At 51.4% G+C, this 22,118-nt stretch overlaps 1 protein-coding gene across 2 annotated transcripts; it reads right to left on the reverse strand.

Annotated features, from left to right (window-relative positions):
* Positions 1-1,419: 1,419 nt before the first annotated feature.
* On the reverse strand, positions 1,420-17,427 carry LOC308519421 (cytochrome P450 4F6-like). Of its 2 annotated transcripts, none has more exons than XM_081091407.1 (13): positions 17,386-17,406; positions 16,759-16,990; positions 11,790-11,934; positions 10,118-10,171; positions 9,898-10,025; positions 8,222-8,343; positions 7,265-7,535; positions 6,862-6,928; positions 6,538-6,667; positions 2,722-2,855; positions 2,572-2,636; positions 2,331-2,413; positions 1,420-2,177 (listed from the first exon to the last, which is right to left on the reverse strand). In XM_081091407.1, exons 2-13 carry the CDS (start codon positions 16,954-16,956, stop codon positions 2,000-2,002), a joined length of 1,575 nt encoding a protein of 524 aa, XP_080947533.1. In that variant the 5' UTR covers positions 16,957-16,990; positions 17,386-17,406; the 3' UTR covers positions 1,420-1,999. The 2 variants fall into 2 exon arrangements, with proteins under 2 accessions (XP_080947533.1, XP_080947532.1); XM_081091406.1 differs by having other exon boundaries at positions 1,512-2,177; positions 16,759-16,957; positions 17,386-17,427.
* Between the last annotated feature and the right edge of the window lie 4,691 nt (positions 17,428-22,118).

Genomic DNA, 22,118 nt, shown 5'->3' on the forward strand with positions numbered 1-22,118 from the left:
ATATATTTTTTTAAAAAAACCCAAAGTGGCCCTAGCCAGTTTTGCTCAGTGGTTAGAGCTTTGGGCGCAGATTGAAGGGTTTGATTCTGGTCAAGGGCACAGACCTGGATTGCGGGCTTGATCCCAGCCCTGGTCAAGGCGTCTGCGGGAGGCAACCAACAAATGTGTTTCTTTCATATCGATGTTTCTCTCTCTGTGTCCCTTCTCCTTCCTCCATCCTCTCTAAAAACCAATGGAAAAAATATCCTCAGGTGACGATTAACAACAACAAAAACATCCATTGTGTCATTCTTCCTATACAAGGAACACGCAACATTCCCAAGGGAGTCAACCCCATCCACCTGCTCCCTCCATTTGTCTCAAAGTCCAGCATCTTGGGGTGACATGCAGTCCTCTCCCTTAAATCCTGATGTGGGCTTTCGTGGTCTGCAACTCTATGCACCTAAAGACAGTTATCACCCTGAAGTAAAACTGGATCATGACTATTTAAAATCCCAATGGAGACTTTCTCTTTCTATTCATGGCAAGCTAGGTTATTTGGATCAAACTTCCAGCTTTTTAAAAAACAACTCCTAATGCTGGGTACTTTTTCAATTTCTTAAATGAGTAAATGACATGAAAACATGGTAAAGAGGTATAAAGACACTGCTAAATGAAAACAGAAACCTAGAGATAACATGAACATCAATTATACTTTTGTTCTGGAAGCATTTCCCAAGTCAGGAAAATGTGAAATTCTGCTTTGATTATCTGGTGGGGGAAGAAAATCAAAGTCCAGGATCCCATAAGGAGGGGAAATTGTAAGAAGACTCTCCTCACATAGTGGAGGCCTCAAAAAGCTACACGTCTTAGGGTGAGAGCAGACAGAAATGAAAGAACCAGCAAGGGCCTTAGTAACCGTGGGCAGAGAAGTGTTGAACTTCATCCTATATAATAAAAACCTAATATGCTAATTGTCCGGTCATCTGTTCAACCAATCAAAGTGCAATATGCTAGTGATATGCTAAGGGCGCTCAACTGCTCACTATGACATGCACTGACCAACAGGGGCAGATGCTCTGACCGGTAGGTTAGCTTGCTGCTGGGGTCCCGCTGATAGGGACTGAGCAAGACAGGCCAGACTCGCCCTGGAGCTCTCCAGAGGTCCCTCCCTGGATGGCCAACCTCCCTCATCTCTCCCTGACCCAATCTTGCACCAGTGGGGTCCCTCAGCCTGGCCTGCGCCCTCTCACAATCTGGGGCCCCTCAAGAGATGTCTGAGGGCCAGATTTGGCCCAATCTCGGAGGCCAGGCTGAGGGACCCCACTGGTGCACAAATTCATGCACTGGGCCTCTCATTTCACTTAATCCTCAACCAGCAGAGCTCCCAGGACTCTTCTCACAGAAAGCTGCCTTCTCCAAATTCTACAAATATTATTTCAAATATGAGAGCCATTATCCAGGAAAAGATAACTAGACACACAAGAACCCTTACCCTATGCATGAAAATCAGCAGAAACAAGGGACAATATAACAGATACAGTCATTGCAATGATCAGGCACAAACTACAAGGCAATGGGGCTTGTCCTGTTTAAGTAAACATTGTAACAGGGCAACCATAGGAACATTGTGAAGGATTCTGAGCTGAGAAAAGACTGGGTATGTTAGGAGATGGAACTGAGGTCAGGGTGGCCAGTGTGTGTAGCGTCACGCTGGGTTCTCCTGTGTGACTCAGGGCCTCAAATGTGCCCCTTAGACCCGCCCTTCAACCTGGTTCCTTCCTGCTCAAACACCTCCCATGGCTCCCCACTACCCAGGCTATAAAGTCCGTGCTTGGGCTCAGGGAGAGCCCGCGATTAGTGTGGGCCCTGTGGTCGGCTGGAGACACCGGCCGCCTCCACCCCGCCTCACCCGCTCCGGGTGCCCGCAGGGCCAAGCGCCCGCTGCAGACTCAGAGAGGCTGAAGCCCAGGTGACCGCACAGGTTTTTTCCTGGGAACCTGCGGGGGGAGGCGCAGGGTCACTGCGGGCCGGCGCTCAGCGGCTCCACCCGCAGCCACAGGCCGCCCTCCGCGCGCAGGATGAGCTCGGGCTTCCGGCGCGGCTCCGCCTGGTCGCACAGGACGCGGAAGCGCAGCAGCGTGAGCGCCAGCACCACCCTCATCTCGGCCATGGCGAACGCCTGCCCGATGCAGTTCCTGGGGGCGAGGGGGAGAGGGGCTCAGACGGTGTCCGGGCCCCACTTCCGCCTGCGGGGATAGAGAAGGGGGGTCACCGCGCCCGGGGACCCCAGGCTGGCTGGCCACCCACAGGCCACCCCCACCCCCGCGTCGGACTCCCGCTGGCCTCACCTGGGCCCCACGGAGAAGGGAATAAATGCCAGAGGCGACCTCTTCTGGGGTGTGTCTGGGTCGAAGCGGAAGGGGTTGTACACCTGGGGGCGAGGAGGCGCAGGCCTGCTGGATGGGTTCCTCCGGACACCCAGGCATCCCCAGAAACGCACGTGGATACGGCGGAAGGGGCGGGTCTGCTGTCCCGGGCCAGGCTCCCTCCCCATCACCAGGGCCCAGGGGGGAGGGGGAGGGGCAGCACCTCGGGGTCCGGCCAGACTGACGGGTTGTGATGAACCCCGAAGATGCTGATGATACAGATGTTTCCTGTGCGGGGGGAAGAGGGTACAGTCAGAACGAGGTCCCCGCTGAGGGACCAGCACCCCACCCCCCACCCCGTCACGGCCAGCACCTTTGGGGATGACCCGGCCATCGGGGAGCAAGACGTCCTGGGTGCAGCAGCGGGAGATGACGGTGACCGGGGGGTGCAGGCGCAGGCTCTCCTTGATGCACATGGTCAGGAAGGGCAGCTGGGCCAGGTCGTCCCTAAGGACCCACACGGTTACCCACCCACAGCCGCACCGACACCCCAGGCTCCTGCCCCCGGAGATCCTCTCTCCACCTCACCCCGAGACCAAAATAAATTCCAGGTGAACCAAAAATGTAAGCATCAGAAAGTCGAAATGACAAAAGTTGCTAAAGAAAATGTAGGCTGGCCGGGCCTGTGTGGCTCAATGGTTGAGCGTCGACCTATGAACCAGGAGGTCACGGTTGGATTCCCGGCCAAGGGCACATGCCCGGGTTGCGGGCTCCATCCCCAGTGTGGGGTGTGCAGGAGGCAGCTGATCAATGATTCTCTCTTATCATTGATGTTTCTCTCTCTCTCTCCCTCTCCCTTCCTCTCTCTGAAATCAATAAAAAATATATTTTTTTAAAAGAATAATAATTTAAAAAGTAGGCTGGTATTTTTAGAACCATTCTGAGCAAAACACAACACTCACATAGTATTCTTAAAAGTACATTTGCCTAAAAAGCTTTTTAAATTATATCATTACCTTAGAGCAAAAACACATCTCTCTATGATGGACGTGGAAGGCTATTTGAATAACTAAGATCCACTCCACACTCTAAGGTTGGATGACTTACTATGAAAGTGTCAATTCCATTTAAATGAATCAATATATTTAATGCAATCCGATAAAAATCTACTTGTGGTTTTTTGGGAACTTGGTTGTTATCCAATTTGAAAGAATTAAAGTTCATTAAGAGCTAGGTCAATTTAAAAATAAAAGATCCAATAAAGAGAATTCAGTCTACCAGATATTAAAATCCATCACAAAAATGCAGTAATAAAAAAACAAAACACCAGTGTGGTATTGTTGCAAGAACAGGAAAAGCCCATGGGACAGAATAGAGAGAGCTCAGAGACCACAAATCTGTAAGTGAAATGTTAGCACCTGGTAAAGGAGGCCTCAAAACTCCCTGGGCGATAGACGGAAAGTTTGATAGAAGGTGCTCAGACAATCGACAATGTGGAAATGAAACAAACCAGATCCTCATCTATACTTATACAAGGTGATGAGCATGTTAACTAACCTTATTGTACTCATTGTGCAATCCTATATCATAAAAGCCTATATGCTAAGTGTCTGGTCGACCAGCCAGCCATTCAACCAATCAAAGAGTAATATGCTAATGATATGCTAAGGCTGCTCAACCACTCGCTATGACGTGCACGGACCACCAGGAGGCAGACGCTCTGCCCTAGCTTGCTGCTGGGGTCTAGCCAATTGGGACTGAGCGAGACAGGCCGGACACACCCTGGAGCCCTCCCGCAGTCCCTCCCCAGCTGGCCAACCTCCCGCATCCCTCCCCAGCCCCATTCATGCACCAGTGGAGTCCCTTGGCCTGGCCTGAACCCTCTAACAATCCGGGAGATGTCGGAGAGCTGGTTTCGGCCCGATCCCACAGGCCAGGCCGAGGGACCCCACTGGTGCAGGAAATCGTATGCTGGGCCTCTAGTATACACATAAATCACCACATTATACACCTTGAACTTACTAGTACACAGTGTTATATGTCCATTATATCTCCATAAAGCAGGGAGAAAAAAGATGAAGGCTTCTATTCACTATAAACTATTCTGTACTATTTGAATTTCACCCAGTACATAATCTTTTGAAGTTGGGGGAAAAAAACACTTCTCCATCTCACAGGACTGCTGTGCTGAGCAAAGCCTTGAAGTTGAGGATACTGCCTCAAAAATGTTTATCCCATCTAATATCTCCTTTCTATCCTTCAGCTCTTGGCCTAGAATCTGACCCCGGGCCCCCAGGGCCCAGCTCGTCCCCTCCAGTATGCCCTGTAGTTGCAGAGAGATATTTCTAAGGCCCACATCTGACCTGTCCCTCCACTGCTCAAACATCTCCCATGGTTCCCCATTGCCCTCCGTTAGTCATGGCTCTCCCTTCAAGAAAGAGTCTACTTTACAACTGCAAGGAGAACAGCTAGCTGACAGCCTCAAGCTATAGAGTCTCTAGGCCCTGCTGCAGCATTCACACCAAGGCCACATGTACCTGGGCAGCCCCTAGCCAATGACTGAGCAGGTGGCTACTGCTGCCTGACCAATGTGAGACTCTAATGGCAGCATCCCTGCCCACTTTTACCTTTTATCCAATACTAGAGGCCCAATGCACGAAGATTTGTGTAAGAATGGGCCTTCTTTCCCCTGGCTGCCGGCACCACCTTTGCTCCAACCGGAGCCACCTTTCCACTTTGCTCCAGATGGGAGCCACCTTTCCACCTTCCCACACTGCCCAGTGGCCTGGAGCAGCTGGGGCGGTGTGGAACACCTGCATCATTGTCATGGCGACAACACAAGCGTCCCGCCCGACCCCCGGCTGCTCAGGGCCTGCGTATGCAAATTAGCCTGCCATCTTTGTTGGGTTAATTTGAATACTTACTCCTGATTGGCTGGTGGGCATCGTGAAGGTGAGGTCAATTTGCATCTTTCTCTTTTTTAATATATATATTTTAAAATATATTTTATTGATTTTTTTACAGAGAGAAAGGGAGAGGGATAGAGAGAGAGAAACATCAATGGGAGAGAAACATCGATTAGCTGCCTCCTGCACACCCCCCACTGGGGATGTGCCCGCAACCAAGGCACATGCCCCTGACCAGAATTGAACCCAGGACCCTTCAGTCTGCAGGCCGACGCTCTATCCACTGAGCCAAACTGGCTAGGGCATCTTTCTCTTTTATTAGTTTAGATTGACTTCCCAAAGAATTGAAGTAACGCCCTTGGACACCCTTAACATAGTTTCCAAAGCACTCCAAGGGGGTTCCATCACCAGTTCAGCCTCATCAGGAGTCCCTCTATGTCACAAGGATCCAGCCACCTCCCCGCCCAACTACCCCCCCCCACCCCCCCCCACCCCCCCGCCAATATGACAGGCTCACTCCTGCATGCTTCTGCTTCTGACCTGGCTTTTGCACAAGCTGCCCCCCTGGCCAGGAGCCCTAGTCACTCAAGGTGGTGAGTTCATCTTTGTTGTTGCAAACCCAGTTTCAACTCCTTTTTCTCCAGCCCCAGCCTTGTCCAGGGAGGACTCAGATGAGACTAGACACTGAGTTGGGAAAGGACAGGCAGTGTGGACCTGTTTACTGAATGAAAACATGGGTGATGTTTACCCCTAAAGATTTCTTGGGAATCCCTGGGATAGACGATTAGGTGGGGATTCAAGAAAAGAGCAAAAATTAAGGGGAGTTGAGGTCTTGCAACTTCAGGCAGAAATGCAAGGGAAGGGAGGAGAAGTTCATTTACTGATCACCTGCTGGGTGGCATCTGTTTTACACACTGTTGCAATTCTCCAAGCAGCCCTGCGGGGGCGACATTCACACACACACACACACACACACACACACACACACACACTACAGAGGCGGGAAAGTAGCATTCAGAAAAGGAAACTGATTTTATTAAAGTCACAAAGCAAGTTAGTGGGGCAAGAAATGTGGACACTCAGATCTTTCTGTCCCCAAAGCCTGTAACCTTTGTCCTGCTATCCAGGCTGGGTACCAGACCCTGCCTCTGGATTCTGCTTCCATTCCCACTAAATGGGAGGACGCAATGACTGAAATAACCAAAAGATCTTCCCTCTTCCCCACTTTGGGGGCAGAGCCAATGAGAGGGGCTCAGGAAGAGGCCAGGAGGACCTGCACTCACCATTCAATCTCTTGAGGCTCACGGTCCCCCAGGAGTTGCTGCACCTCCTGCCGGCAGCGCTCCTGGTATTCTGGGTGCCTTGCGAGGTTGTACAGGACCCAGGAGAGGCCGCTGGCTGTGGTGTCATGGCCTGGGAGGCAGTCAGACAGGCTTGGGTCTTTGGGCTACTGCAGCACCAGAGGGTGGGCCGTGCCCTCCTATTAAGGCCCTCAGGGAGGGGGGGGGGCGAGGATCGGGCAGGATGGGGTGAACTAGAGCCCACCTGCCAAGTCCCTGGGATGGAGAGACCCCACCCCCTCTGGAATCCCACACTAGGACCCTTACCCTCAAACATGAAGGTATCAGCCTCAGCTCGGATGTCCTCATCTGACAGTCCCTTCCCATTTTCATCCTTGAGAAAGGGCAAGATGCTTCAAATCACACCGGCTCTGAGGATGCATGTCTGACCTGAAATAGTCCCTGAAGCTCCATCATCTACGCAGGATCCTTCCCTCTTCATCTCCAGAGCACACCCCATGCGTTTTCTCTCTGGTCTCCTGCCTCCTGTTTACTCCTTCCAGACAGCCTTCTACAGTAATGTTTACAACTTATCTCTAACCCATTCCTCCCTCCCTCAAGCACCTTCTATGGCTCCCCAGTGCCCTCTGCTTCAAGTCCAGGTTCTTCCATCTGACACTTGAAATCAATGTCCATTCTACCTCTTGAATCAGATCCCAGAGAAGCCCACCTTGGCCAGCAGGAGCACATCAATGAAGTCCAAAGTCTTGGTCTTAGCCTTGGCTTTGAGAAAGGCATGAGAACCCTGACTAACGAGGATGCGCCGCCGCTCCTGGATGACGGCGTCTGTGAACTTGTGCACCAGTTCACAAGCCCTGCGGAAGCGCCACCCGTCGGGGGTGAGGTAGTACAGGAAATCCAGGTGCAAGAATATCTGCTGGGCCCGCTTTGTCACCAGGGCACTGAGCTCCAAGATGGCAGCAATATATTCGCTGGGATACCTGCAGGACCAGGACAGACAAACCAGCTCCTTAACACACATGAAACCCTGGGAGGCCCTCCCAGCCAGACCCCAACACCACGTTCAATCTAGAAAAGGACACCCCCCCAAACATGCTTCTATCTCTATGAGCTGCCTCATGTCCTAGACCCCAAGACAAAACTTAGGAATCATGCTCATCTCCTCTCTCCCTGTGCAATATCTGGCCCTGCCCATTCTGGTTTCTCTCAAATATGCCCCATTTTCTCCACCAAGCTCAGTTCTCCTGTTCATGGTCTCCTTGCATCCTGTGTCTACAGAGCAGTCCATCATCTCTAGACTCAGATGTCTAAGCTCAGCTTTGACCACAACTTTCATCTGTTCAAACACCTCCCATGGCTCTCTGGCTATCTCAGGATAAAGTTCTATCTATTTGCCTAGCTTTTGAATGTCATTAAGATCCAGCCCCTGCCACGCTCTCCAACCTCATTTCCAAGATGTCTCCTCACTGCTTCACACACTCCTGGCCTTTATCAAATGGTTCTACCTACCTGAAGGGATTGCTCTTTTTCTTTCCCCAACCTTATCCTTCAATGTCCAGCCCTGACCCACCTCCTCCAGGAAGGCCCTTATGATTGCCCTGGTCAGTATCTCCTCTCCATCTACTCCCTTGGGGCCATGGCTCATGCTCCCAGGGAAGAGACTCACTCTTGGCAGTTGCTGTCAAAACTGAAGACACATTTCTGCAGACTGTCCAGGGTCATGAGGCTGATGTGCTCAAACATGTCCAGACGGGTGCTGCCCTCTGAGGCCAGGCGCTTCCACTTGGCCTGGACAGAGAAGGGCATAGAGCTGAGGCTTCCCCGAGCCCTTCCCCAACCCAACCACCTGGATGGAGTCCCCGGACCCTGCCTCTTGGTCCTCTGCCCCAGGCACCCATCCCCAGAGAGGACCAGGCTTGAATAGGAGTGACCCCATGGCTGGGAGTCAGGATACTTGGGTTCAAGATCATTGTCCTTTTCTAGGCTCCACCTGTCAAATCTTCAGTCAACTTAAGATAAGCTGTTTTTGTGTCGGACAAACCAGCTTAAAATTCTTTTTTTAATATATGTTTTTTACTGATTTCAGAGAGGAAGGGAGAGGGGGAGAGAGAAACATCAATGATGAGAGAGAATTATTGATCGGCTGCCTCCTGCACGCCCCACACTGGGGATTAAGCCCACCACCCAGGCATGTGCCCTGACCGGGAATGGAACCAGGACCTCCTGGTTCATAGGTCGACGCTCAACCACTGAGCCCAGTTGGGCTAGCTTAAAATTCTTGACCCACCACTCATAGCTCACTTACTAGCTTTGTGAATTTGGGCAACTCCCTAATCTCTCTGACCTTCTGTTTTATCACCTGTAAAGCGGTCATAATTATCATCTCTACCTCGTATGGTTGTTGAAAATTAAATTATACAACATATGCAATGGAATTGGCTCGTCCTTTTTGGTATTCAGTAAGTGTGAAGTAACTGTTAGCTATCACTTTCATTTTCAACATTATCATAGTGGTAATGACTACCAAAATGACTACTCCCATTTGATAATGACCATCATTATCAAATAATCAAATGGGAAATGACTGCAAAAAAAGTTTCCATTTCTTTGCCCGTCCCTACATCCTCATCCTTTGCAATGAGACACTGCAGTGCTTCCATTAGGAGGGAGCACCTCTTGAATCTGAGCTGGATGTGGGACTTGCTTCAGCCAATAGAAGATGATGGAAATGATGGTGTGCTGATCCTGAAACTAGCTTCAAGAAGCACTACATGTTTCTGCTTGTTCTCTTGGAATGTAGTCTCCACCATGCAAGCGAGCTGGCCTACTAGAAAATGAAAGGCAAATGCCATCCTAGACCAGCCAACAGCAAGTTAAGCCGCAAACATGTGACAGGGCGGAGCCTGGATCAGCAGAGCTGTCTACTGAACCCAGCCATGACCACAGACAGTGTGTGATTCCCGCTGGGACAAGAAGAACTACTCAACTGACCCAGCATCTCATGAGCAATAACAAATATTGTTTTTCAGATCCATGAGTTTTAAGGGGGTGTGTTGTGCAAAAAAAGCTACTATTCAATCTTTATCATTGCCGTCTTGAACTTAGAGGGCTTCAGTGAGCAGACTGGATACTAAAGCCTCTCTGAGCACTAGTGCCATCCTCTTGACCACCATTAAAAAGGGGTTGTTATCTCGAGTGTACAAATGAGGAAACTGAGGCTTAGAGAGGAAATGCAATGGCCCCCTAGCCATCCAGTAGAGCAGGGACTCCAGACCACATGTGCCTGAGGCCACTCCTCCTTTCCCAAGGTTCCAGCTGGGTCCCTGGGTTTAAGGAACTCACGTGCATGATGTCTGCGCTCTTGTTGAAAATCTTCATGTAGGGCTTCAGGATTTCAAAGTGGAAGGCGGGAGTCAGCAGGCGGCGGTGGTGGCTCCACTTGTCACCGGCACTCAGCAGAAGCCCGTCCCCTAGTAGAGGCAGCCCCGGGGAGTGGGCAAGGCGGGACCTTCTCCTGGTCCCCCAAGGGTGTCCCCACCCTGCTTCTCCCTCAGTGACTCACCCAGCCAGGGCTTCATGAAGCTGTAGAAGACCATGTCCTTGGGGGCGACGGCAGCTGACGTGAATGAGGACCATCAGGGGCAATGGAGGGGGGAGGAGAGGGACTTTGAGCAAAGGGAGGAGGCTAAGGACCAGGGGTCTGCATTCCCCCTCCAAACCCATCATGGCAGAAATGGGACAAGGGCAGAGGAAATGGGGAGGAGGAGGGAGCCACCGGAGGACCAGACCAGGCTGCAACACAGAGCAGAGCAAAGGCAGGGCCCAAAGACACCGTCCTACATGCTTAGACTCACCCCAACATGGCACCACGTGCTTCAACACACCTTGACATGGATCCTACATGATCCAACATGTTCTACACACCCGAGCACAGTCCAGCACTCTGCAAAATGCCTTTACAGGGACCTAGGACACCCTGTCTGCCCCAGCACTCTCTGACATCTCTTAGGACATCTGACATGGCTCAAACATGTCTTAACATATCCTGACATGACTCCAACATGGGTGGCATGCCATGACATAATACAGCATGCTCTGACATGGATCCAAAGACAGTCTGACATGACCTCAGTATGTCCCGCAAACAGGCCCCAGTGAGGACTTAAATATGGTCCCATTGATGTCTCAGACATGACACAGGTATGACACAGACTTTCTCAGCATTCTCCTCGACCTTATACTCAGCATTAAGTGCTTAAGTCAGGGGCTCCTCTGTCCTTAAAGGGAATAGAGGGTGCTGCCCCTCCCAGACATTGAGCTCCACTCACCATGAAGAACTGCCACTACTCCCTCTAGACCAGGCCCCCAGGGCCAACCAGACACAGGTCACCAACCTGGGGTCTGGGGGATCTTCCCCCACAATAGTCTGGCCATTGGTCTTCCCGTCCCAAATCACCTGCTAGCTTAGGGTTCCTCCCATCAGAGGCAGAGAGGGCATCTGAAAACACACAGGGCTAAGAGGAAAGCTTCAGCATGCTCTGTGGTCTTGAGAAGTTATATGCCTCTCTGAGCCTGATTCCTCACGCAGGAAATGCCCACCTACCAAGGTTGCTGGTGGATGGACACCTGGTATCTGCCTGTCCAGTGTCCATCTCCTTCTCCTGAAACCAGGACCCCATCCCTCCTCCACTCTCAATCCAAGTAATTAGGAGGGTGGCCATGCCAACCCACCCTCTACTCCAGAGCTAAGCATATGACTCTGAGCCTTAGCAATCAAGTCACAGTGATTAGATGAGGGCTTGGTCCCTGGAACCCAAGCCAGGCCAGTTTAGAGAATCCTGCAATCTTTCCTGGGAAGGAGCTCACTTTTCCAGGGCAGCTGAGCTCTGGCACAGAAGAACACAGACCTATGAGACGAAGACAGATTTCCAATGGCATTGTTTGAAGACCTGGATCCAGCCTGAAGCCAACTCTAGCTGAGCTTTCCAGTCAATAGCTCCCCTTTCTTCACTCACACCTACAAGGTGGAGTTTCTGCCACTCAAAACCAAGAGAGACTTTGTCAACTAGAGAGAACCAGGGACCTTCCCAGAGTTACCCAACAGGTTAGTGTCACAGTCACGGACTCTGTCGACATTGCCCATTCTCCGGCTCAGCCTGGTCTGTCCAGGGGTGGGAAGGGCTGGGAGCAGAGGCAAGGGAGGGGCTAGGGTTGGGGGCTCCTGGGAGAGGTACCTGGGGCCTGGAGCACGGGGGCAACAAACTTGGGGTGAACGAGCCGCAGGACGGGGTAGAGCGGCCCAATCCACCAGAGGTGGACGTCACGGAAGTAGTGGCCCAGTTCCTCTATCATCCGTAAGCCCTCCTCATTGCTCTTCACCTGGGAATGGAGGGGGGTGAGGCCGGGCCTGACCGGGGGCCTCAGCTGCAACAACTGCCCACTGTACCCTCTACTCACCATACCCTACTCACCCCTTAACTCCTCTGCCTGGGTTATTGGTCTGCACCCGTCTCCACCTCACTAAGTCAGCTTCTCTTCGGGTCTTTTGTGTGTCTAGTACCTATATGTCTCTCCTTGTCCCCACATTCTCTTTATCTCTCTGTTTCTTTAGGAGATAAATAAGTAGATAGATATATGAGACAAATAGAGGATGATAGGTAGATAGATAGATAGATAGATAGATAGATAGATAGATAGACAGATAGACAGATAGATAGGTGATGGAAAGGAATAGCCCACTCAAAGGCCTGGAGATGAGAGAGCCAGCACCTGGCTATGAGCAGCAAGAAGTTCCATGCAGCTAAAGTGAAATGGGTGGGACACAGAGAAAAAGTGGAAAGGAGAGCAGATCAAGCAGGGCTTCAAGAGATCACGAGTGGGTAGAGGCAGGGGATTGATTCTGAGGGCACTGGGGGGCCATGCAGGATATGGAGATGAGGAGAAGCAGATGGGGAATTGGAGAGATGGACAGAGAAATAAGAGCAAAGAAACAGAGAAAGATGTTCTAGCCAGTTTGGCTCAGTGGATAGAGCATCAGCCTGCGGACTGAAGGGTCCCAAGTTCGATTCTGGTCAAGGGCACATGCCCAGGCTGCGCGCTCGGTCCCCAGTGGGGGGCGTGCAGGAGGCAGACGATCAGTGATTCTCTCTCATCATTGATGTTTCTATCTCTCTTTCCCTCTCCGTTCCTCTCTGAAATCAATGATAATATATATTTTTAAAAAAAAAGAAAAAAGAAACAGAGAAAGAGTGAAGGAGAGACAGAGAGAAGAACACATAGAGATACAGGTAAACAGAGGGAGTAAACGAAGTAAGTACATACACAGATGCACATACATCTATCTTCTGTTTGTATGTACGTATGCATGTATTTATGTATGTACTTATCTATCTATATCCATCCAACCATCTACCTATCCATCATCTATCATCTATCTCTATATATCTATCAATCTATATCTATATATAATCTATATATCTATCAATCTATCTATCAATTTATCCATCATCTATCATCTTTCTATCCATAATCTATCTATATATTCATCTATCTATTCATCCATCTGTCATTTATCCATACATCATCTAGTCACCTATATATCTATCTATCCATCCATGCATCATCTAGTCATCTATCCATCCATCATCTTTTGTCTATCTATTACCTATCTATATTTATCTATCCACCCATCATCTCTCATAGTATGTCCTGTTAATCTATCTCTCCTGAAGCTATGGACACGCCCATTAATTGTACCGTTTACAAATGAGAAACTGAAGCCATGTCCCCAGAAGGGGAAGGAGGGTGGATCACCTCCTGGTGAGGTGTCCTCTCCAGTCCCTCCGAATGGAATGCCCCATCAGAGCTGACAAATTCCCTGGTGCTCCAGGCAGGTGAGATGAGTTGTTTTCACTGTGTGACCTGTCCCTGCCCTCCAAGGACTCGATAAGATAAGATCGCTCCAGAGAGGAAGAGCGACTCCACTCACCAGTTGAGGGGCTGGAAGAGGGAAGAGTGCCCAAGGCCATCCTCCACATCCAAGCCCGTGGAGGGGGAGTCAGAACTAAGATCATTCTAAGACCCAGAATCTCAACCAACCTTCATGATGAGCTTGGGACCTTCTGTTCTGTGATGAGCTTAGGACATCCTGTTCTGTGATAAGCTGGGGGTTGGGGAGAGGAGAGGAGTTGGTCGCTCATCCCTTCGGCCTTGGATAACCAAGAAAGGTGATTGCAAGTTCATCCAGGCCTAGAACATGGCCTCCGCCATGACATCATCAAATATTTATGAAGTGCCTACTGTATATAAGTTCCTGGCATGGGCACTACAGATATTGTGTCTACCCCCAGTTACACTGTCTAATGGGAGAGATGAATAAGGAACAAATAATTGGGCAATTAACTGTTTAAGTGTGAGCAAGGCCTAGTCAGAAGTCAAGGTCTGGGGATCAAGGACCGTTTCTAGAAGGAAGTTACATTTGAGCTGAAAATGGGAGGAATCGACCAGGCAAAAGAAGTGCTTCCAGTCAAAAGAGAAGTATGAGCAAAGGCCCTGGAATGGCTTGGCTCATTGAGGAGCTAAAGCAGGAGCTGAGCGTCCTGAGTGTGGGTGGGGCTGGCGAGGGCAGGCAACATTTATTCTTTATCTTCAGAGGGATAGGCAGTCATCAGTTTTTAGCCAAGAAGAGGCATGATCTAAACTCAATTTCAGAAAAATCTCTTCAAGGTTAAAGAGAGAGAGGATGACAGTAAACAAAAGCTAAATGAGGAGATCGGAGAGGGAGCTGGGTGAGGCTTCCAGAGAAAGATGATGGTGGATGGAGCCAGGGGTGTGGCAGGATGATTCAGAGGGGACAGACTGAGGAAAGGTGGTGGAGGCACCACAGCCAGATGTGATGAAGGACCAGATGTGTAGGTGAGAGAAGAGAGGGGCCAGGAAACCCTAAATTATGGGATGTGGATAACTGAATGATGAACTAGACCCAGGGTGGGGTTGAGGATTGGGGATGGAGCCGTGATTTCAGATTCCAACTCAGAGACATGAGGTATTTATGAGGCATCCCCACCATATGAGGAGGGGAGAAAGGGGCTGGACATAGAGCCTCAGACTCAGGAGAAATGTGAACTTGAAATTCACTTATGCAGGGAACTGATGGTCTCCTCAAGATTGGAAGCCCTTGGTAAGGAGGTGGCCTTGGGAGAGAGAAGAGGGGTTAGGACTCGGGGTGAGTCCCTACATGGAAAGGTAGGATGAAGGAGGAGCCGGGGCTGGAGATAGAGGAGCCACATGGAGGTAACAACGAGGGCAGGGACTTGTCCTAGAATCAAGAGAAAAGGGAGCTTGCAAGATGACAGAGCAGTCAGCAAGGTCAGAGTTGCTTGGAGGTGAATGGGATGGGATTTAGGGGCCTGAGTTCACATTCATCTCAGAGGAGCCTGATAAGAGTGGAGCAGACTAGAGCAGGTGAGGATCGAGTGGGGAGATGGAGGGAAGGAGGGAAGACAAGTCTTTGTCCATGAGGAGGCAGAAGAGCATGCAGACGGGAGGTTTTGTGCAGGTTGGACTGCACTGGAGGTGAGTGGGGATTTAGCTGACACCCTTTCGTCCGGTTTCATGACCTCCTCTAGCATCATCGTGGAGACAGATTGGAGGATGTGGTGATTGAGCTCAAACAGGCAGAGGCTGTCCAAGGAGTCATGATGGAAACTTCAGCTGGCGAGAGACCCATGTGCAAAGGATAGAACCAAAGCTAAATGTGTCCAAGGAAGTGGGGTCAGAAGGAAGCTGTCGGACTGAGACATGGAAGGGACTAGACATCCTGGAGGCCTCAAAGATGGAGAAGAAAGAAGCTGGGAGGAAGAGGGGGTTCTGGCCAGAGGATGCAACACTCAGATCAGTGGCTCTGGAGGCAGCGCCTTTACAGGTGATGACAAAGTCCAAAGTGTGACTGTGGCAATAGGGGGTGGATGCAGCATGGACAGAGGGCCTCTGGGGAGAAGGCTAGGAATGGGGAAGGGGACAGGAGCCCTGCCCCAGGAAGTCGGCCAGAAGGGCAAAGGCCGGAGGGATCCTTTCTGAAAGGTGAAGTGATCAACTTTGATCTAAGTTGGGCAACGGGGCCCATTGATACACCTGGGGAGTGGGAGGCAAGATAAGAAAATTGCCTGAGGAAGGGAGGAGGAGAGACTGCCCACACCTCTTCTCAGGCCCAGCTGTGCCCTGGGGGGAGGTGGGGAGGGAGGAGATGGCAGAGGTCATAGTTCATTTCTTTGGGGAAGCAGAGGTCAAGAGGGGAGCAGACACTGGCCTGAGCCCAACAGAGATGAGCCGGGCAGTGAGCGGGCCTTGAGGAGGCCTCAGGTCCGGCATTGGAGACTGCAGTCCACCCTGAGAAACCCTCAGAGGAGCACGGATGGGGACAGACAAGCCGAAGGGGGCTGGGGGTGAGGAAGGGTAAGAAAAAGACAGCTTTGGGGACATGGAGTGCACAGGGGAGAGGAACGAGCCTGGGGGGGACGTGAGGAAAGAGGGCTCCTTCACTGCTCTGCTGTCCTCGACCCCCCAGCCCAACCTCTAAGCCCCATCCCCAACCCTTCGGGAGACCATCTGAAACGGTAGAATAAAATGTTCCCAAAAATTTCTCCATGGGGCAAGTCCTGCCAGAACTACGGCCATTACCAATAGGTAATTATAAAACAACGGCCGTTATCAATAGGTAATTATCAAACAACGGCCGTTATCAATAGGTAATTATAAAACAACGGTCCAGGAACTTCCCTGACTTCTTTTCCATTTGTTTTTCAGATCTAAAGTCAAGCTGCCAGCCACAGGGACCAACTCCATCCCCGGTTGGAAAGTCCCTTCCTCCATCCCATAATAAGTGCTGCACAATCCCAGAATGCTTCGCTTCACGGACGTATACCTGGATATCAGTGTTTCAGAAAGGAAAAGCCTGCTAACCTACTCCCTGATTGGTCGGCCCAGAAATGTCTGTGTTCTCAAGCCCTGACGCCACTGAGCCCCACATCTGGGGTGCAGAACCTGGGACCTTCTCTCTGAGTTCTCTTCCTCCCCAGTAAACCTGCCGCTGCTTTTATCAGTGTCCCTGGTCTAAATTCTTTAAATATCTGAAGACAAGAACCCACACTCGTCGGTAACACATCTACCCTGATACCCCAGACTTGTCCTGATGCCCACACTCACCAAGCCCAGGTGACCCCAAAACCAGTTCCGCTTTGGGGGCTGCGGGAAACATCGGAGGCGGCGAGAGTTGTCATACATGGTATAGATCTTTGCCAGGACGCGGGCCAGGAACCAGGAGGCTCCCAGCAGCAGCAGGAGTAGCCACGGGGAGGCTGCCAGCGGCCCCAGTCCCAGCCAGGACAGGCTCAGCTGCAGCATCCTGCAGGGCAGGCAGAGGGTGAGCTCCTGGGGCCTAGGACGGGGCGGTAAGGGGCAGCTCAGAGGCAGAGACCAGCTGGCGGAGGGAGAGGGCCAAGGGCGTAAGGGATATGGGCAGGTGACAGGGCATGGGGGCTCTGGAGGGAAGGGAAGCCCAGGGAAATTCAGAGGGAGAGGGAGAGGGAGAGAGAGGCAGAAAGAGAGAGAGACAGAGAGGGAGAGAGATAAGGAGGGCGGGAGGCAGAGAGAAGGGGAAGGGAGAAAGAGAAAGAGGAATGAAGAAACGCCCCGACAAGAAGCAGCCTGCAGAAGGTTGCCAGGGGCGGCTCCAATTACAAGGAAACCACCGTCCTGGGCCAGCTTGCTCCCAGGGGCGCCCCTCCCTGCCCCAGGCCAAGGGCCCTCAGGCCTGTCAGCCTAGCCTCGTACCTTCTGCCTGGAGCACTTAGTCCTACTGAGATCTCCTGGCCCTCCTCCTGGGAGGACAAAGTCCCTGGCCCACCTCTGAACTCCGGGAGGCTGGGCTTGGCTGAGTCAGCCAATGCCTGCGTGCCTAGCTGTTTCCTCCCTGATGGCAGTCACCCAAAGCTTAAAGCCAGAGCCAGCTGGGTCCAGAGAGAAACCAGCTCAATGTCACAGAGTGTGAGCGCTGGGACCTCAGGACTCAGCACCTCCAGTGGGGTCAGGGGACAGGTTTGGGTGTCGACAAAGGTCACTCTCGGCCCCCCAGGTTTACTTCCTCTTCTACCTTTCCAAGTCTAGGGTTCAGCAGGTAAAACTTGAACTTGATTGTTTAGTTGCCAGGTGAGTCTTGGCCTAAACACCTCCCTGGCTCCTCCAGGGCATGCAGTCCTACCTCCAAGCAGCCCAGGGCCTGGGCTGACACCTGCCTGCTGGGAAGAGGAACAAAGAACCCAGCCTGGCTGGGGCCTCGCCCATCAGATTCAGGGGTGGATCAGGGGTGGAAAGGCCCTTTGGAAAGAGGGCGCCTGGAGGTGAGGGGGGTAGGTGTGTGGGGCCATAAGAAGAGGGTCCAGACAGGAGAGGGCAGAGCTGGGAGACCCTCAGTGACTACTGTCTGGCTCTCGCTCTCGCTCAGACTGCAAGCTGTGCTGGCCCCTTTGGGGCTTAGCTTTCCCATGGGGTGAGAGCCGGAGAGGGGTCTCAGCTTGTCCAGCTCCTTCCCAAATTTCCCCGTGAAGGGGTCTCAGCCCCTAGGAGGTGTCCCCATGGTCAGGCTCCAAAATGAGGGTGAATTTGAAGGATGCAGCTGAGTGAAAAGATTGGGACAGACTTTCCTCCTGCAACTGATAGAATGTTGGGGGAACACACACACACTCACACACACCTCATTCCTTCCAGTCCTACATGATCCAGCTCCAGATGCCTGTTCTGGAGCCCGCAGCAGGTGAGACACACTGCCCTAGATTCCCCTCCTCCTCCTCCTCCTCCTCCTCCTTCTCCTCCCCCTCCTCCTCCTCCGCTGGGTGGGTCCGCCTGCTGACAGGCCCATCTGGAGAAGAGTGAAGGGCAGGGCCAGGGTGGATGAGAGGCAGCAGGGCTGGCCTGACAGGTCTGGGGAGCAGCAGGAGAAGAAGAAACACAGGTCTAGAGAGGTGTGGTAACGTGTACCAGCCACACAACAAAGCCATTCGGCGTGACAGCTTGGGAGAAAGAGAATCCGGGCACATAGTAGGTTTCATTAACTCTGTAGGGAAGAATAGGACGTAGGCATGAGCTCTAAGAACTCAGAAGGCGGTCCTCAGCCCCGCAGCCTGGACATCACCTGCAGCATCTTGGAAATGCAGAATCTCAGACCCGCCAAGGTGCTGACTGCAAACGTTTTGCCATTGTCCCCAGGAAAGGGAGTTTCCTTCCCTTCTCCTTGAGTCGGGACTGGCCTGGGTTGCTTAACCAATAGTATGTGGTGCAGGCGGTGTCATGCCAGGGATGGCCTTGAAGACAGCCGGCAGCTTACACCTATATTTGCTCACAGGACACATTTAATGCCATATAGAGAGATGACTGACAGATGATGTAGATAAGTAACAGATGATGGAGATAGGTAATAGATAGATGATGGATGCATAATGAACAGATGGGTACGTAGATGATTGGTAGACATCTGTGCTAGTAGTTCTGTTTCTCTGGAGAACCTGGACTGATGCAGAGGTGAATCTACTTCCTCTCTCCTTGAACCCGAGCTGTCCTCAGTGACTTCAGGGACAGGTTTGGGTGTAGTTGCAGGTGAGTCTTACAGATCATGAGAAGACTGGAAGCTCCCTTCCAGCCCCCTTGGGATACACCTGTTGTACACAGCTGCCATGTTAAGAGGAAGCCCAAGCCGCCCCACAGAGAGGCCCCAGGCAACAGCCAGCACCAGATGGCCAGCCATGTGAGCGAGTTATTGTGCAAGAGGACCTTCCAGCTGCAGACAAGCTGCTCCAACTGACGCTATATAGAGTACAGCAGCGGTTCTCAACCTGTGGGTCGCGACCCCTTCGGCGGTCGAACGACTCTTTCACAGGGGTCGCCTAAGACCACCCTGCATATCAGATATTTACATGACGATTCATAACAGTAGCAACATTACAGTTATGAAGTAGCCACGAAAATGATTTTAGGGTTGGGTCACCACATGAGGAACTGTATTTAAAGGGCCAGAAGGTTGAGAACCACTGGAGTAGAGAAAGCCATTCCAGCGGAGCCCAGCCAAACTGTAAATTGGTGAGCAAAGTAAAGTTTGTCAATAGAAGCTACTGAACGTCTCGGCAGCTCGTTACGCAATAACAGCTAACTGGAACGGGTATTGCCCAACATGTTTGGAGTCCTCAGAAAAGTGGTTGTGTGATCTTGCTCCCTGGCATAAGTCATCAGTTTGGCTCAAATAAACTCTTATAAAAAAAATCTCTTTAAAAAGTGGTTATATGTGCATAAATGTTTGCATAGATACGGGAAAATGTTCATATATGCAACGTGTAAAAACTGAAGAGAAAAAAAAATCAACCCAAACTGCTGGGTTGGGACTGGAGAGTAGAAATAGAAGAATTTCCCTTTAAAATGTTTACACTTGCAACTTTAAAAAAAATGTTTTTTATTGATTTCAGAGAGAGACATCCATCAGCTGCCGCCTGCACGCACTCTATTGGGATCAAGCCTGAAACTCAGGCATGTGCCCTGACCGGGAATCGAACTATGACTTCCTGACTCATAGGTCGACACTCAACCACTGAGCCACACTAGCTGGGTTATGCTTGCAACTTTTTTTTTTTACAATATGTGGAGAGAGGAGATAAATAAATAAAGTGCTTATAACAACCCTCCTTGATTCATGGTCAGCACCAAGAATGTGTTTGCCATTATTTCTCTTATTTCTATGACAGAATGAAGACATGGAAACCAGCTATAAGTGAGTCTTAGGTCCCTCTGGTACAAACAACATGGACATTACTAGCTGTGAATGACCCCCATTCCCTCAGCCCTTACCAAGGAAGGGGGCTTCCAAGAGGGGTGCCAGCCCTGAGATTGGGGTCAGATGGCCCAGAATCAAAGCCCAGCTTTGCCACTCTCCAGCTGTGTGACTTTGGCAAATGACTTGCCCTCTCTGATCCTCACTATGGAACCCAATATCCATCTCAGGATAACAGTACCTGTGAGAATTAAATGAGAATATTAAATGGGAAGGACACACAAGAAGTACTCAGTCAATTTAAATATCATTATTGTTATATTAACTTCAAAGACATTCCCCCACCCCCTCCACTTGATCCTTAAGCCCCTCCTTTGTAAAAAGGGCATAGTAACAGCCTGTGGGGATTGGGGATTGGGCATAGCACAGGTCTACGTGCATTCCTTAGTCTGAGTTCCCCGAAAGTCGACTGTGACACAAGAATTCAAGTGCAAATCCTTTATTCTGAGGCAAAAATTCAACTGTAAGTTGTTTCTTTGGGAGGTGATCCCAGGAGATGCCAGTAAGGCAGTGGGAAGGGAGGCAGGGAAGGGAGGGCAGCAGGGAAAAGGTGCTTTGAAAAGGAAGTTCCCACTGTTGGAACCTGGGGCTCAGTCCCCCTGGGGACCCCTGGGAGAGAGCACAGAACGCGCACCCAACTGTCATTAGTCAGGGCTGCTCGCAAGCACGTTTTCTCCAGAACGTCCTGCTTGCTGCAAGGCACGGAGGGGCTCTGGACAGGGGCTCCTGCCTTGAGCAGGAGCACAGCCCCATGTGGACAGTTACAGTCGTTCAATGAGTGGGGTTCTCCCCTCCTCTCTTCCCAGCACCCCCCAACCCCCAGTCCCTACACGCACACAGACAAGAGCCTGTGTCCCCAAAGCATCCAGCAGAGGGAGCCTCTGACACACTCAGCAGAGGAACGAGCCTCATGTGATGGCACCAGGTGTACAAAGGCTCACACGCAGGTGGAGGTGAGTCCTGCGCCCCACAGACCTCATGCCTGCCCTCCTCCCTCGTTCATCCACCAAGACCCTTCGTGAAAAGTCAACGTGCATGACAAACCTGACGAACCTATAAAACCCACAGGAGAACCGAGGAGCAGAGGGGCAGTCACGCGCCCGGGCCACCGCTAGTAAGGAGCAGAGCCTGGGTTTGAGCCTATATAAGTCGCATCCCAAGGTCAAGTTATTTCTGCTGGCACATGACGGGGTTGCTCCGAGGCGTGCGTGGTGGGAGTGGGTTGAGGGAGGCTGGTGCAATGCTTGGGGAATAATGAGCGCTTGGAGACCCTCCCTCGGGATGGGGGTGTGAGAGAGGCAGTGGGGGGGCTCCTGCATGTTTCCCGCTCAGTCTACCTCGGAAAGGGCATTCCGGCCGACGATACCAGCACACACCACCAGGGGGCGCTCCAGGATCGACAGCCCAGGTTTGACTCAACTCCAGCTCCCCGACCCCGCGCCATCTCGGCTGATGCCCCGGAGCAGGACAAGGAGGCCCAAGGAATGGGGTGGAAAAGGACTCAGGGCCCCCTCTGAGGTCCCCAAGGATATCGTTGTTGGACCTTAGGTTAGTCATTTCACTCTGGGCAACTCAATATCCATCTCAGGATAACAGTACCTGAGAATTAAATGAGATTATTAAATGGAAAGGACACACTAAGAAGTACTCAGTCAACTTAAATATCATTAGTGTTGCCCTGGCCGGCTTGGCT

The sequence above is a fragment of the Myotis nattereri genome (assembly GCF_964212035.1).
Source record: "Myotis nattereri genome assembly, chromosome: 5".
Taxonomy (NCBI): domain Eukaryota; kingdom Metazoa; phylum Chordata; class Mammalia; order Chiroptera; family Vespertilionidae; genus Myotis; species Myotis nattereri.